Source organism: Megalobrama amblycephala, linkage group LG24 (genome assembly GCF_018812025.1).
Source record: "Megalobrama amblycephala isolate DHTTF-2021 linkage group LG24, ASM1881202v1, whole genome shotgun sequence".
NCBI classification, from domain to species: Eukaryota; Metazoa; Chordata; class Actinopteri; order Cypriniformes; family Xenocyprididae; genus Megalobrama; species Megalobrama amblycephala.
The window spans coordinates 28,355,272-28,368,615 of NC_063067.1; the positions used below are offsets into that span (position 1 = coordinate 28,355,272).

General features: G+C 34.9%; 2 protein-coding genes across 6 annotated transcripts in view; both read left to right on the forward strand.

The window, feature by feature from the left end:
• phf20b (PHD finger protein 20, b) overlaps positions 1 to 6,225 on the forward strand; it is a 32,473-nt gene extending 26,248 nt beyond the window's left edge. For all 3 annotated transcript variants that reach the window (XM_048178075.1, XM_048178077.1, XM_048178076.1), the window contains 5 exons: positions 16 to 115; positions 307 to 502; positions 611 to 1,019; positions 4,161 to 4,380; positions 4,515 to 6,225. In XM_048178075.1, the coding sequence (XP_048034032.1) occupies positions 16 to 115; positions 307 to 502; positions 611 to 1,019; positions 4,161 to 4,380; positions 4,515 to 4,660 (1,071 nt within the window). In that variant the 3' untranslated portion in view covers positions 4,661 to 6,225. The remainder of the gene's footprint in view (positions 1 to 15; positions 116 to 306; positions 503 to 610; positions 1,020 to 4,160; positions 4,381 to 4,514) is intronic.
• Positions 6,226 to 7,920: 1,695 nt separating this feature from the next.
• The window catches only part of ndrg3b (ndrg family member 3b), a 75,814-nt gene continuing 70,390 nt past the window's right edge, over positions 7,921 to 13,344 (forward strand). The window contains exon 1 of one of the 3 annotated variants that reach the window (XM_048178078.1): positions 7,921 to 8,095. The gene's annotated coding sequence lies outside the window, so the exon portion shown is untranslated. Of the gene's footprint in view, positions 8,096 to 8,148; positions 8,407 to 13,344 lie in introns of those variants that run through there. The other 2 variants (XM_048178080.1, XM_048178079.1) reach the window with 2 other exon arrangements.

Here is a 13,344-nt window from a genome sequence, read left to right on the forward strand (position 1 = left end):
CTGTGCTCTCTGCAGTGTGATGAGTGTTTGTGCTGGCAGCATGGGACGTGTATGGGTCTGTATGAGGACAGTGTGCCAGACAGCTACAGCTGTTACATCTGCAGAGACCCCCCAGGTGAGAGACTTGAACTTCCCCAAAACCATCTCAGTTTAGTGTATATTAACTTTCATTTTGAAATTCATCTATCTGGACTGTGTGTGTTAAAAAACAAGACAAGAATTACAAACAAAATACGACAACCACATCAATGCGTTTTGTAGTCTGGCTTTTTGTTAACGTTTAAATGTGCTGTTGTCTGTATGCAGCCCAGAGGCAGAGTCAAAGGTACTGGTATGATAAAGACTGGCTGAGCAGTGGTCACATGTATGGCTTGTCTTTCCTGGAGGAGAACTACTCCCACCAGAACAGTAAGAAAGTGACAGCCGCCCATCAGCTTCTAGGGGACGTCCACCGTGTGTTTGAGGTCCTGAATGGCCTGCAGCTCAAGATGAGCATCCTACAGTAAGTAATTCCTTTTCTCTAATGCTTTTGATGTGAAAACTACTAAGTAAATTTGCGAAAGTGCCAGTGAAAGTTTCAGTTATAAATCAAAGCTGCCCCCTTTTTTAGGGCACAAGCCCATCCAGACCTGAAGCTCTGGAGGCAGCCCTGGAAACCTGTAGACGGCCTACGGAGGAAGGCGGCAGGTGATTCTGGCATAGCTACTCCCTTCCCCCCCTCACCCCCTGAAATGGGAGTGAACGAATTTGAGACGTTGAAAAGCGAAGTCCCATCACCCGTGGAGACACATTGCTCTTTCCAGGACTCTTACATTAGCAGCGAGCACTGCTACCAAAAGCCCCGTACGTACTACCCAGCGGTGGAGAGAAGACTTGTGGTAGAGACGCGGGGCGGTTCTGAGCTGGAGGACAGTCTTAGGAGCACTGAGGACCTACTAGAGATGGCCGAGCAGAGGTACAGCATGCCACTGGACCACGACCAGCACAAGCTTCAGCTGGCTGACCGCTCTTTTAGTAAGGTAAGTTACATGAAACTTGTTACCTTTTTGGCCAAGTGCACACTGCAAGACAATAGCTTTTCGCCAGTGCACATTTGAAGACTTTGTATTTTCTTTGTTTGTTAGTGCACATTGAACACAATTTATCACAGATTAGGTGCGTCAATTACAAGATCATTTTACTGCCGACTGTAGCTACGATCCTGAAAGTTGTTCAAAGAAAAATGTGTGCACATACAGTAGCAGCGAAAGAATTCTTGCTGGCACACGGCACATCTGTTTTTAAACCAGTCTGAGATAAATGTTTTCAAACAAGTTTGACTTTGGTTTTCAAACCAATTTGATGTCTGTTATCAAACCAGTTCAAAGTCTGTTTTCAAATCAGTTGACAATCTGTTTTCAAACCAGTTTGAGATCTGTTTTCAAACCAGTTGATAATCTGTTTTCAAATCAGTTGACAATCTGCTTTCAAACCAGTTGATAATCTGTTTTCAAATCAATTTGATATGTTTTTAAAAGAATTTAAGATCTGTTTTCAAACCAGTTTGAGATCTATTTTCAAACCAATTTGATGTCTGTTATCAAACCAGTTCAAAGTCTGTTTCAAACCAGTTCAAAGTCTGTTTTCAAATCAGTTGACAATCTGTTTTCAAACCAGTTTGAGATCTGGTATCAAACCAGTTCAAAGTCTGTTTTCAAATCAGTTGACAATCTGTTTTCAAACCAGTTTGAGATCTGTTTTCAAACCAGTTGATAATCTGTTTTCAAATCAGTTGACAATCTGTTTTCAAACCAGTTTGAGATCTGCTTTCAAACCAGTTGATAATCTGTTTTCAAATCAATTTGATATGTTTTTAAAATAATTTAAGATCTGTTTTCAAACCAGTTTGAGATCTATTTTCAAACCAATTTGATGTCTGTTATCAAACCAGTTCAAAGTCTGTTTTCAAATCAGTTGACAATCTGTTTTCAAACCAGTTTGAGATCTGGTATCAAACCAGTTCAAAGTCTGTTTTCAAATCAGTTGACAATCTGTTTTCAAACCAGTTTGAGATCTGTTTTCAAACCAGTTGATAATCTGTTTTCAAATCAATTTGATATGTTTTTAAAAGAATTTAAGATCTGTTTTCAAACCAGTTGATAATCTGTTTTCAAATCAGTTGACAATCTGTTTTCAAACCAGTTTGAGATCTGCTTTCAAACCAGTTGATAATCTGTTTTCAAATCAGTTGACAATCTGTTTTCAAACCAGTTTGAGATCTGCTTTCAAACCAGTTGATAATCTGTTTTCAAATCAATTTGATATGTTTTTAAAATAATTTAAGATCTGTTTTCAAACCAGTTTGAGATCTATTTTCAAACCAATTTGATGTCTGTTATCAAACCAGTTCAAAGTCTGTTATCAAACCAGTTCAAAGTCTGTTTTCAAATCAGTTGACAATCTGTTTTCAAACCAGTTTGAGATCTGGTATCAAACCAGTTCAAAGTCTGTTTTCAAATCAGTTGACAATCTGTTTTCAAACCAGTTTGAGATCTGGTATCAAACCAGTTCAAAGTCTGTTTTCAAATCAGTTGACAATCTGTTTTCAAACCAGTTTGAGATCTGTTTTCAAACCAGTTGATAATCTGTTTTCAAATCAATTTGATATGTTTTTAAAAGAATTTAAGATCTGTTTTCAAACCAGTTGATAATCTGTTTTCAAATCAGTTGACAATCTGTTTTCAAACCAGTTTGAGATCTGCTTTCAAACCAGTTGATAATCTGTTTTCAAATCAATTTGATATGTTTTTAAAAGAATTTAAGATCTGTTTTCAAACCAGTTTGAGATCTATTTTCAAACCAATTTGATGTCTGTTATCAAACCAGTTCAAAGTCTGTTATCAAACCAGTTCAAAGTCTGTTTTCAAATCAGTTGATAATCTGTTTTCAAATCAGTTGACAATCTGTTTTCAAACCAGTTTGAGATCTGCTTTCAAACCAGTTGATAATCTGTTTTCAAATCAATTTGATATGTTTTTAAAAGAATTTAAGATCTGTTTTCAAACCAGTTTGAGATCTATTTTCAAACCAATTTGATGTCTGTTATCAAACCAGTTCAAAGTCTGTTATCAAACCAGTTCAAAGTCTGTTTTCAAATCAGTTGATAATCTGTTTTCAAATCAGTTGACAATCTGTTTTCAAACCAGTTTGAGATCTGTTTTCAAACCAGTTGATAATCTGTTTTCAAATCAATTTGATGTTTTTAAAAGAATTTAAGATCTGTTTTCAAACCAGTTTGAGATCTATTTTCAAACCAATTTGATGTCTGTTATCAAACCAGTTCAAAGTCTGTTATCAAACCAGTTCAAAGTCTGTTTTCAAATCAGTTGACAATCTGTTTTCAAACCAGTTTGAGATCTGTTTTCAAACCAGTTGATAATCTGTTTTCAAACCAGTTTGAGATCTGTTTTCAAACCAGTTTGAGATCTGTTTTCAAATCAGTTTGATATGTTTTTAAAACAATTTAAGATCTGTTTTCAAACCAGTTTGAGATCTATTTTCAAACCAATTTGATGTCTGTTATCAAACCAGTTGATAATCTGTTTTCAAATCAGTTTGTTTTTAAAACAATTTGAAGTCTGTTTTCAAACCAGTTTGAGATCTATTTTCAAACCAATTTGATGTCTGTTATCAAACCAGTTGATAATCTGTTTTCAAATCAGTTTGTTTTTAAAACAATTTGAAGTCTGTTTTCAAACCAGTTTGAGATCTATTTTCAAACCAATTTGATGTCTGTTATCAAACCAGTTGATAATCTGTTTTCAAATCAGTTTGATATGTTTTTAAAACAATTTAAGATCTGTTTTCAAACCAGTTGATAATCTGTTTTCAAATCAGTTTGTTTTTAAAACAATTTGAAGTCTGTTTTCAAACCAGTTCAAATTCTGTTGTAGTATCTGCAAATAGTCACAGCATGTCTCACAATTGCACACACTAGAAGATCATAACTGGATTTCATGCATTTTGTTTTGCTGTGCAATGCATAAACCGTAAACTAATTAGATTTGCTTAAATAGATTTGGAATGCTAGGATGAGCAAACTTCTCATCGATTTCACATTACTAATAATGCGAGAGTACCAGTACACACCAAAGATGCGACTCATTAGTTTCTGTTTTCAGGAGCTGGAGTGCCGTATGAAACGACTGGTTTCCGCTGAGCAGGAAAAGAGTTGTGTGGTGGAAATCAAGGAAGAGGAGCCTGACCCTGTGACCCCTGACCCAAAGCCTGACCCTGATCTTGTGCTGCACCAGCAGTGGCAGCTGAACCTGCTGGAGCACATTGAAGCAGTGCAGGATGAAGTGACACACAGAATGGACCTTATTGAGAGAGAACTAGATGGTGAGACTCTTTAAAATATAAAATATAAAAAAAAAAAAAAAAATGTATACTTGTTTTAAATATTTAAACAATAAATATCATTTCAGATGTAGTTGTTACTTTGTTCATATTAACATGTTGAAATCACTATGCAGTGCTGGAGAGTTGGCTAGACTACACAGGTGAGCTGGAACCTCCGGATCCGCTGGCGCGCCTCCCTCAGCTGAAACATCGCATCAGACAACTCCTTACTGACCTGGGAACAGTCCAGCAGATCGCACTCTGCTCCTCATCCTCTTGAGGGCGCCAGAGAACATACAAACAGCTCAAACTCAATTGAATGCACAATGGAGTCCCTTAAAGTCTGGCAAGAAACTGCTCTAATGATTACGTGTGCCTGGTTTTTGAGAGAAAACCCCTAAATTAATCAAGCTAATATTGATGTGACAGTTTCTGTGGCACATGCATGTTGGAGTGACTGGTGTGGTCAGCAGTTTAACAGTGGTCACCGGTTAGAAAAGACTGATGAAAATCGAGGCTAACGATATCTGATGCAAACAACAGTTTTTGTTTATTCTGTTTTATTTTTTGTATTTGTGGAATTTAATGCTTCATTGTAGCACTTAGCTGTCTGTCATAGACTTAGTTTTTTTTTAATTATTATTATGTAATTTCCTCTGTATCCTTGACATGCTAAATAATCATTTTGTGTTAATTCATAAGTGGTCATTTTGGACTCTTTCAGCACGTCTTTACTCTGGGTAAAGAGCTTAAGGACTCGAATGGTATTTTGCTGTAGTTAATGAAAAATGTTAAATATGACTATAACAATATGAAAATATATTTTAATCTGAAAATACTTGCATTTTACTTCTATATTTGTACTTAAAAGTCAAGTAATCTTGTAAATAACCCAACCAATTGCTTATTCATGTTCTTCTTTTTTTTAAAATTTCTGATCTAAACTGTTGTATCTACATTAAAGACTTCTGTAATCTTTGATCTGTTGTGAATACTGTAGTTGTGGGCTTTCTGCCTATAACCTTCTCATTTATGACACAATTGATGTCGCTTGCATTTAAAATCAGTGGGCTTGGTTTCCGCTGGTACATTAAACAAGCACAGAATGTTGTTCTCTTGCATACTGCGTTTGTATATTTTTCTTTATTTGTATTTTTTTTTTTTTCCCCCAATGATTCTGAACTGTTTCTATTTAGTTATTATTTTGTTGCTTTCAAGTCTACAAGATTGTTTTTTGATTAAGACATTAGATGCCTTTAAGTTATTGTAATTGTGAATTTTAAGTTATTGATTCTGCCACCTTTTTACTTCTGTCTATTGGTTTTCTTTTATACAATGCAAGTCTTGAGTATTGAGAGAGAACGAGAGAAAAGCTGGGGTCTTTTTAGTGTTCTCGCCCTTTGGTGTTAGTTTTTTTTTATCCCCTCTAGACTATTACTGTTAAAAAAAATAATTAAAAAAATTGCCTGATATCTTATTTCAGGCCAATTCGAGTGTCATTCACCCTCAAATACGCAAACTACATTTGTTATAAATCTGTGAATTTATAAAATCCTGCCGACGGGTATTTGAAGGGTTTGTGTTTTGTTTGTTGTTCATAACTTCCTCTGTACAGCTAGTGAGCAGTCCATTGACTGCTCCTCAGTATTGTCTATTGTATTTTTATATCTGCCCTGTTGCTTTCCAGTCACTGGAAATTAAGTATTGCAGTCTTTTTTTTATGTTTAATTTTTCCATTGTTCGCATCTTTTTGCATTGGGGGCCCCTGGGAATCTATAAGTTCTGAGAAATATTGACACATAATCAAAATGCCAGAAAATAAATGCAAACATTTAAATTTAAAAAGTTGTTTGTTTTCACTTTGCTTAAAATTCTTGGAAGATTGTGGTAATATTTCTTAAATGTTGTTTTATTGCAAGGTAGTGGACTAACAGAATTATAATTAGCACATAATGTAAACTTGATGTTTAAGTGAACGTTAATTATTTTAAACCCTAAATCTACATAATTGTTACAAATCAAGCTTTTTTTTTATTCTATATATAAAGAAATGTGTGGTTAAACTTAACATCTAGCCAATGTTAAATATTCTGGTATATATTTAAATAATTACATTTATTTCATAATGATTTTGCACTTCAATTGGTCGATTACTTAAATATAATTTTTTTCCCAGTTTCACAGACAAGTCCTAAAGCTAGTCCCAGACTAAAAAGCATGTTTGAACTAAGAACTGCACTGACATATGTTGAAATATCCTCCTGAGATCCAGGGGGAAAAAAAAGGTTTTTTGAATTTAGTATTTTTTCATGTCATTATATTGTTTAAAGCATAAGAAACACATGAAAAACATTTTTGAAAAATTGTCTTTTATTCATATGTTATGCTATGTCCTCTGTAGTGGACACCAGGACTAAGTTGTTTACAAAAAATAACATGGCATGAAATGACATGACAAGGCAAAAACAATGGGAATTATTATTATTTATTTTTTTTTTTTAATTCACCAATCAATTTTTAGGCTTCAGATTTTTTTTTTAACCAAACGTTGTTTAAAGATGATTCTCAACTATGTTATGAAAGATATAATGGGTTTAATTGATGTACCATTTTACTTCATACAATATGTGGGTAAAATTGTCATACATGGGTTTTTCCATTCAATACAATGCATCTATACACTGTATCTAATTTGCATATTAATGTGTTCTTCCAGCAACATGTAATGAAAAAAGAATGTAATAATGGGAGTAATAATTGGCAACATTTTCATAATAATATCTAATAATTAATAGGAATATTGATATATAATTTATTTTCCTATTCACTTGTATCTCCCAAAATGTAAAATGTCATGTACGAAATCAATGCCCTGTTTCGTAACAGAAAGTCATATTTTGATTAGAAACCCCATAACATTTTCCTGAGATGTTGATTCATAACAAACAATTTGAAAATTAATCTGATTTAAATGATAATTACAAAATATGATCATAAAAGAGTGCTAATTTTCATTTTCAGTCATATTTAAAGACCAAGAAGTAGTTGTCATGGTGAAACCTCTAAAAATGTGGTATCTCTGCAAAGCCCTGAATGTGCTCTTTACAGGACATCCAGACTTAAAACTGTGACAATGTACAATGTCAGAGAAAATCACTAAAATATAATGACCACTACAGAGGACAGAAGTCAATTCCTGGGTCCCAGGAGGTTATATCAGTGCCACTGTTTTGTTTTGTTTTTTTGTTTTTTTCTCAAGATCCACACCAGTAATATTTTTTTTCTAAGGCGTATTTTAAAAAGTTACTTAAATGTCTTAATTTAACTAAGGCCTAATCCTGGCTTAATCTAAGACCTGTCTGTGAAACCAGGCCTTTATTATGTTGGAAGTGTATCAGAATTACTGCTGTGTGGTATAATATTTTTTTAAATGTATTTAATGTTTTAATAAGACGCTATTATATTAAAAAAATAAATAAATAAAATAAAATAAATTACATGTGAACTTCGTTTGTTGAGGTTATAACGACACCTGTCCAGAGGCTGCGCGTGCTTGACTTCAGTGTTTGTCAGCTCTCGTGAGCTCCTCCTCCGTCGCGCGAAGAAGCAACTAGATCACCGCCTCACTCACACACACACACACACACACACACTCCAGAGACTTCCCCCCGGACGCGTTCAGTTCCTCTCCAGCACATTTTGGTCTTCGTGAACGGTGAGCAGTGACATCTTTTCATTTTTTAAGTCCTGACAGAAATGGTTATCGTAAAGTCAGTTCATGCGCGAGCGGTGTGTGCTGCACGCGAGCTAACAGCAGGCTAGCACGAGACAGCGAAAGAATGAGACATAACGGCTTTACTGACGGAAGCTCCGTCTGTAATACTTAAAAATAGAGTTATTTTGTCAATAATGTAGATATGGTGGAAGGTAACAGTAGCACTGTCGCCTTTTTCCACGTTACTGCTTGAAGCCTGGATGAGTAGAAGACTGATAACTGACGCCAGCTAGTCCTGTCATATCTACCAAGTACGTATTTGTCGTAAAATCCGATGAAATCGGGTGTATTTGATGTGTGATTTGAAGTGTTCTGTTGATTTAGTGTTTTGTTTTGTTTGTTTGAACGTGTTTAGCACGAGTTTAACTTCTACCGAGCACTTCCATGATCCAGGATCAAAGCCGTTTGGACTTTAGTCTCTTCATGGAGGGAGACTGTACGATATTTATGTGTTTGTTGATGAAAAAAATATGTTTTAGAAGCAGAGAGTGTAAAAAAAATGGAGTCGAAACTCCGTTATTGTTGTTGCTGAAGTCTGTCAGTGTGCGTCATCCTGTAATAGTCTGTCTGTCTCAAATTAAGTGTGTCCTTAATACAATCTTAAGCCCTCGGATCAGTTGTAAATTGGTAAACATTGTATTGCAGTAGGGGCATCTCTCTGCCTGTGTTTTATAAAAGGGCTGCTAACCCAGTTACCCAAAATACTGCAAGAGAAACAACACAGCAACAGCAAAGCTATCTGATTAGTGCCATGAGTCCAGATGCTCTAGTGTAGGGCTGGTCACTGACAAGTGGGCCAAAAAAAAAAAAAAAAATCTCTATAGGCCGTGTGCCCGAGCCACATTCTCTTGCCAACAGAAGGGCACTAGCTATAGACTAGCAGTTATATGATATATTTAACCTCTTATGTCCCATTTTTGAGACATAGACCCCCAAATTACATTTTCAGCTTACATTCGTTTCCAACACTTGCTGTAGAACAAGTTACAACAGACTGAGCCATCTGACGGATCAGAGTAGACCAATCACAATAAACTGGGCCATCTGTGGCCTGTTGCATGAAGCTAGTTGAACAAACTCTGAGTTTCAGAGTAGGTTTGGAGTTGACAAATCCAGATAAATCCAACCAGGGGCCTGTACCATGATGGTAGTTGAACAAACTCAGGGTTATTAGGATTAGTTTTGAGTTGACAAAACCAAACCACTCCAATCCAGATTTGTTAGTACCATGATGCTTAACATCAACTTTCTCTGTCAACTCAGGCTTTGATCCTGAGTTTGTGGAGTGCGTGCACATGAGCGCGAGACATCAGTGGTGAACAGCCAATCACATGCCTCGCAACAGAGATGAACTGTGATTCACTTCTCGCGAGAGAGTCAGCGTGATTCAAAACTCTTTTGCTGAAGGTTAAGAGATTGATGAAAATGAAGTATTTAAACTCATTTACACTGACAAAAATAACTGTCCATGAAAGAGGACAGACAAAAGAAATTTTCTTGCTCTAGTTTATATAGTTGATAATATATAGCGAAAGAGACTCCAAGGTCACATCATATTTAAAGCTTATTTACAGCTTATTTATATTACACATGATCTGTATATATTAATATTCATTAAAACTAAAAACTTAATAATAACTGTTAAACTAAAAATGCTTGTGTGTAATGGATTAATAATATACACTGTGTGCAGAATTATTAGGCAATTTGATTTTCTGATCATATTTTTTTTTTTTCTAAGCACATTTTACCAATTCCAAAACACGTCAATCTTAATAACTACTATTAATAATGTATTTAATCTAGGGCTGTCAAACGATTAATCACGATTAATCGCATACAAAATAAAAGTTTGAGTTTGCCTAATATATGTGGGTGTACTTTGTGTAATTATTAAGTATATATAAATACAAACACATCCATGTATATATTTGAGAAATATTTACAAGTATATATATTTATTTATATTTTTATATAATTTATATTTTATATAAATACATTTTTTGTACATAAATAACATATTTCTCTTAAATATATACATTAATTTGTGTGTATTTATATATACATATTAATTACACACATTACTCACACATATATTATACAAACTCAAACTTTTATTTTGTATGCGATTAATCGTTTGACAGCCCTAATTTAATTTTTTATAAGTGATATATAATTGTTCATGAAGGCTGAAAATGAAAAATGCCTTATATTCAGGTGTGCATAATTATTAGGCAGGTTTTCTTTTGCTCCTGAAAGTGACACAAGCGGCAAACAGCCAGTCACACGGAACAAGAAGAACGTCAGTTTGATTTACTTTTCGTGAGAGAGCCACGCAATTCATGTCTCTTCCGAAGGTTAAGGGATCATTATGAAAAATATGAAATTAAACGCATTTACAAAGCAAGAATAAACACTGATGCAGTGAAAGTTTGAGAAGGCAGCTGAAAGAAAATTGCATGTGAATCAAACAAGTAGACCCAATAATTAATATAGTTTCACAAAGAGCTCAAAAGAATACATGTAAGCTTAATCTGTTTAAAAGCTTTATATATTATGCATGTATTATATTTAATTTAAAAGCAAAGTTTAATATTGTCAGTTAATATAATAGGCCTAATTATATGAATATGTCATGAATTATTCCTAATTTTAATTTATTTAATATAAATATAATGAATAATTAACAGCAAATGTTGAGTAATTTTGTCTCTAAAATGTTTTCACTATAAACTGATTTATTTGGAGCGAGAGATGGCTTTATTGGGTGCTTTATTGCATCAGATACACTTTACTCACAGCTGATTGGTCGAGTTTGGGTTTGTGATCTCTAACCCAGAATAAACCCTCCTCTGGAGCAGGTTAGCCGTGTAGCGTAAGTTACCATAGCAATGAACCCCGCCAAAAACCAGTCTACCTTCATAAGCCCAAAAAAACCACAGTTTGCTCAAACTAATCTTGAATTTACCTGGGGTGCGTTTCCCAAAAGCATCGTTAGCCAACTAACATCGCAAGTTCCATCGTTACTTACATAGCTCAACGATTTGGTGTTTCCCGAAACCATCGTTCAAGCGATCATTCGCAAACTGCATCGCAAACTTGTGTGGTTGGAACGACAGCTCTCGAGCTGTAGTTAGAAGCATATTTTCTTGTTTTTACGACATGTGGACTTAATAAATCATTATCTTGAGCATAATAAGCAAGCTGACATTAAGTACAATGTATATCTTTTATTTCAAATATATACAAATGTCATTTATATATTTTAGTTTGTCAAGAGATTTAAAGCACTGTTTTTGAAGAGTGTGTATGTGCGTACGTGCTCTAGTACGTCAGAACAAGCATTTGATTGAATTTGGAAATAAAGCAAAATAACTGAGGAAAATGAGAACTAGTCCTCTAATGCCATGTCTGTAATTTATAGCAGAAATTCTAGCATTAATTCGATCTCAACAATTACAACAGATTGAGCCATCTGACCAATCAGAGAAGAGTAGGCCAATCACTGTCGTTTTTTTTTTTTTTATAGTAATGAAAATCATTTAGTTCAGTTACCGTGTGTTCACACCGCCGCTGGCAAAAGCATCAAAGTGACAGGAAGTCATTCATTCATTTTCAGTGTGAGCCGGCGGCGAGCTCTGGCGAGAGCGGCTCGTCTTGGACGGTGAGAGCGTTGAGGAGAGTTGAAGTCAGGTCAACTTTATGGTAATGAGCTACAGTGTTTCCCACAGGATTTTGTGAGACTGTGGTGGGCGGACGTCGGTTCCTCTAAGGGGGTCCGGGGGCATGCCCCCCCGGAGGAAAATTTTGTAAATTTTAAATTTAAATGCATGAATCTGGTGCAATTCTGAGAGCAAAATTAAGTGACTAGATCAATGAAGAAATTTGTTCTCTTGTAAACAATTTTGTGCTCTAATAGTAATTTATTTATTGGTGATGGTGGAGCACATTAGTCACGTACACAACATGTAGTAGGCTAAATGATAGTTCATAAGTGGTCAAACATGTAGAGTACACATTTAAACCATTAAAATATGTAGCAAAAGAGGTTACCTTTGTTTAATTAATTTATTATTGTGAGCCTGCATCTGTATTTGTGGAACTAATGGTCACTCTTTGATTTGTTAACCAATCCAGAATGCACTAAACACACTACTTCATTATAGAGAAAAATTAACAAATGAATAAAAATATATAATCATAAGCTGACCAATAAATAAATAAAAACTAGGTGACTATATAATTCAGCACCAAAAAGTATGCTAGCCTAATGTTAATAAAAAGTTTAAAATTACCATTTGTATTCTTATGAAATGAAAAAACGATTTATATTATATGTAAATAATTATATGTATTTATATTAATGTAAGATTAAAAGATGCTTATTTTAAATGTATTGTGCAGCTTTTTAATGGGGCAACAAGATATGATAGATAAGACAGAACAAAATAGGCTATTAATAATCTTTCAGTATGCAAAACCACGATAATATGAAACGCTTCAAAACAGCAGCAAAAAACCGCTAATGCACATCCTGGGTGCAGAATGATGTGCTTGAATCAATATCGAGTCAGAGCGCGCAGTTGCGCTGCGCGTTGAAAAGTTCACGGTACAAAGAGAATCGCCTGTGTATATCTGCATATAGCAGTTTATTAATCATATGTTTCTTCTCACTTTTTTTAAATTCCAGTTATCGTGCGTGTGATGCGAATTCATAGTCCTTGTGTTGTGCGATCTAACAGACACCCTGTAGCCAGTATGATGACATCGTTCAGAAACAGCAATAAACTCCAGCAAGATAAAGTCGTTTTATGCAAATCCACAGCCCTTTATCTACATATCAAGTATTATAATGGGAATATATCATATTGGAGAGTTTTACCGTGCTGACTGTCGTTACCGAACGCGACGCGCTGTTTGAGTGCTGAATGACTGACAGCTGTAGCAGAGGGAAGACGAGTTTCTGACCATGAACTTATCGATGTACATATTCTTCTGTCCCTCACATGAAGCTATGGAATGGCTTCAGGTGACTTTGAATATAGTGCACGAAAACTTAATTGGTGCTAGTCTACTTATTTTGCTCTATGACTCCCACTTTTGGCATATAAAAGAGCGCAATTATCAGACGGTAATTTAAATATCGCGACAAACCTAATTTCCGTTTCATTTTGAGACTGTGGCGGGAC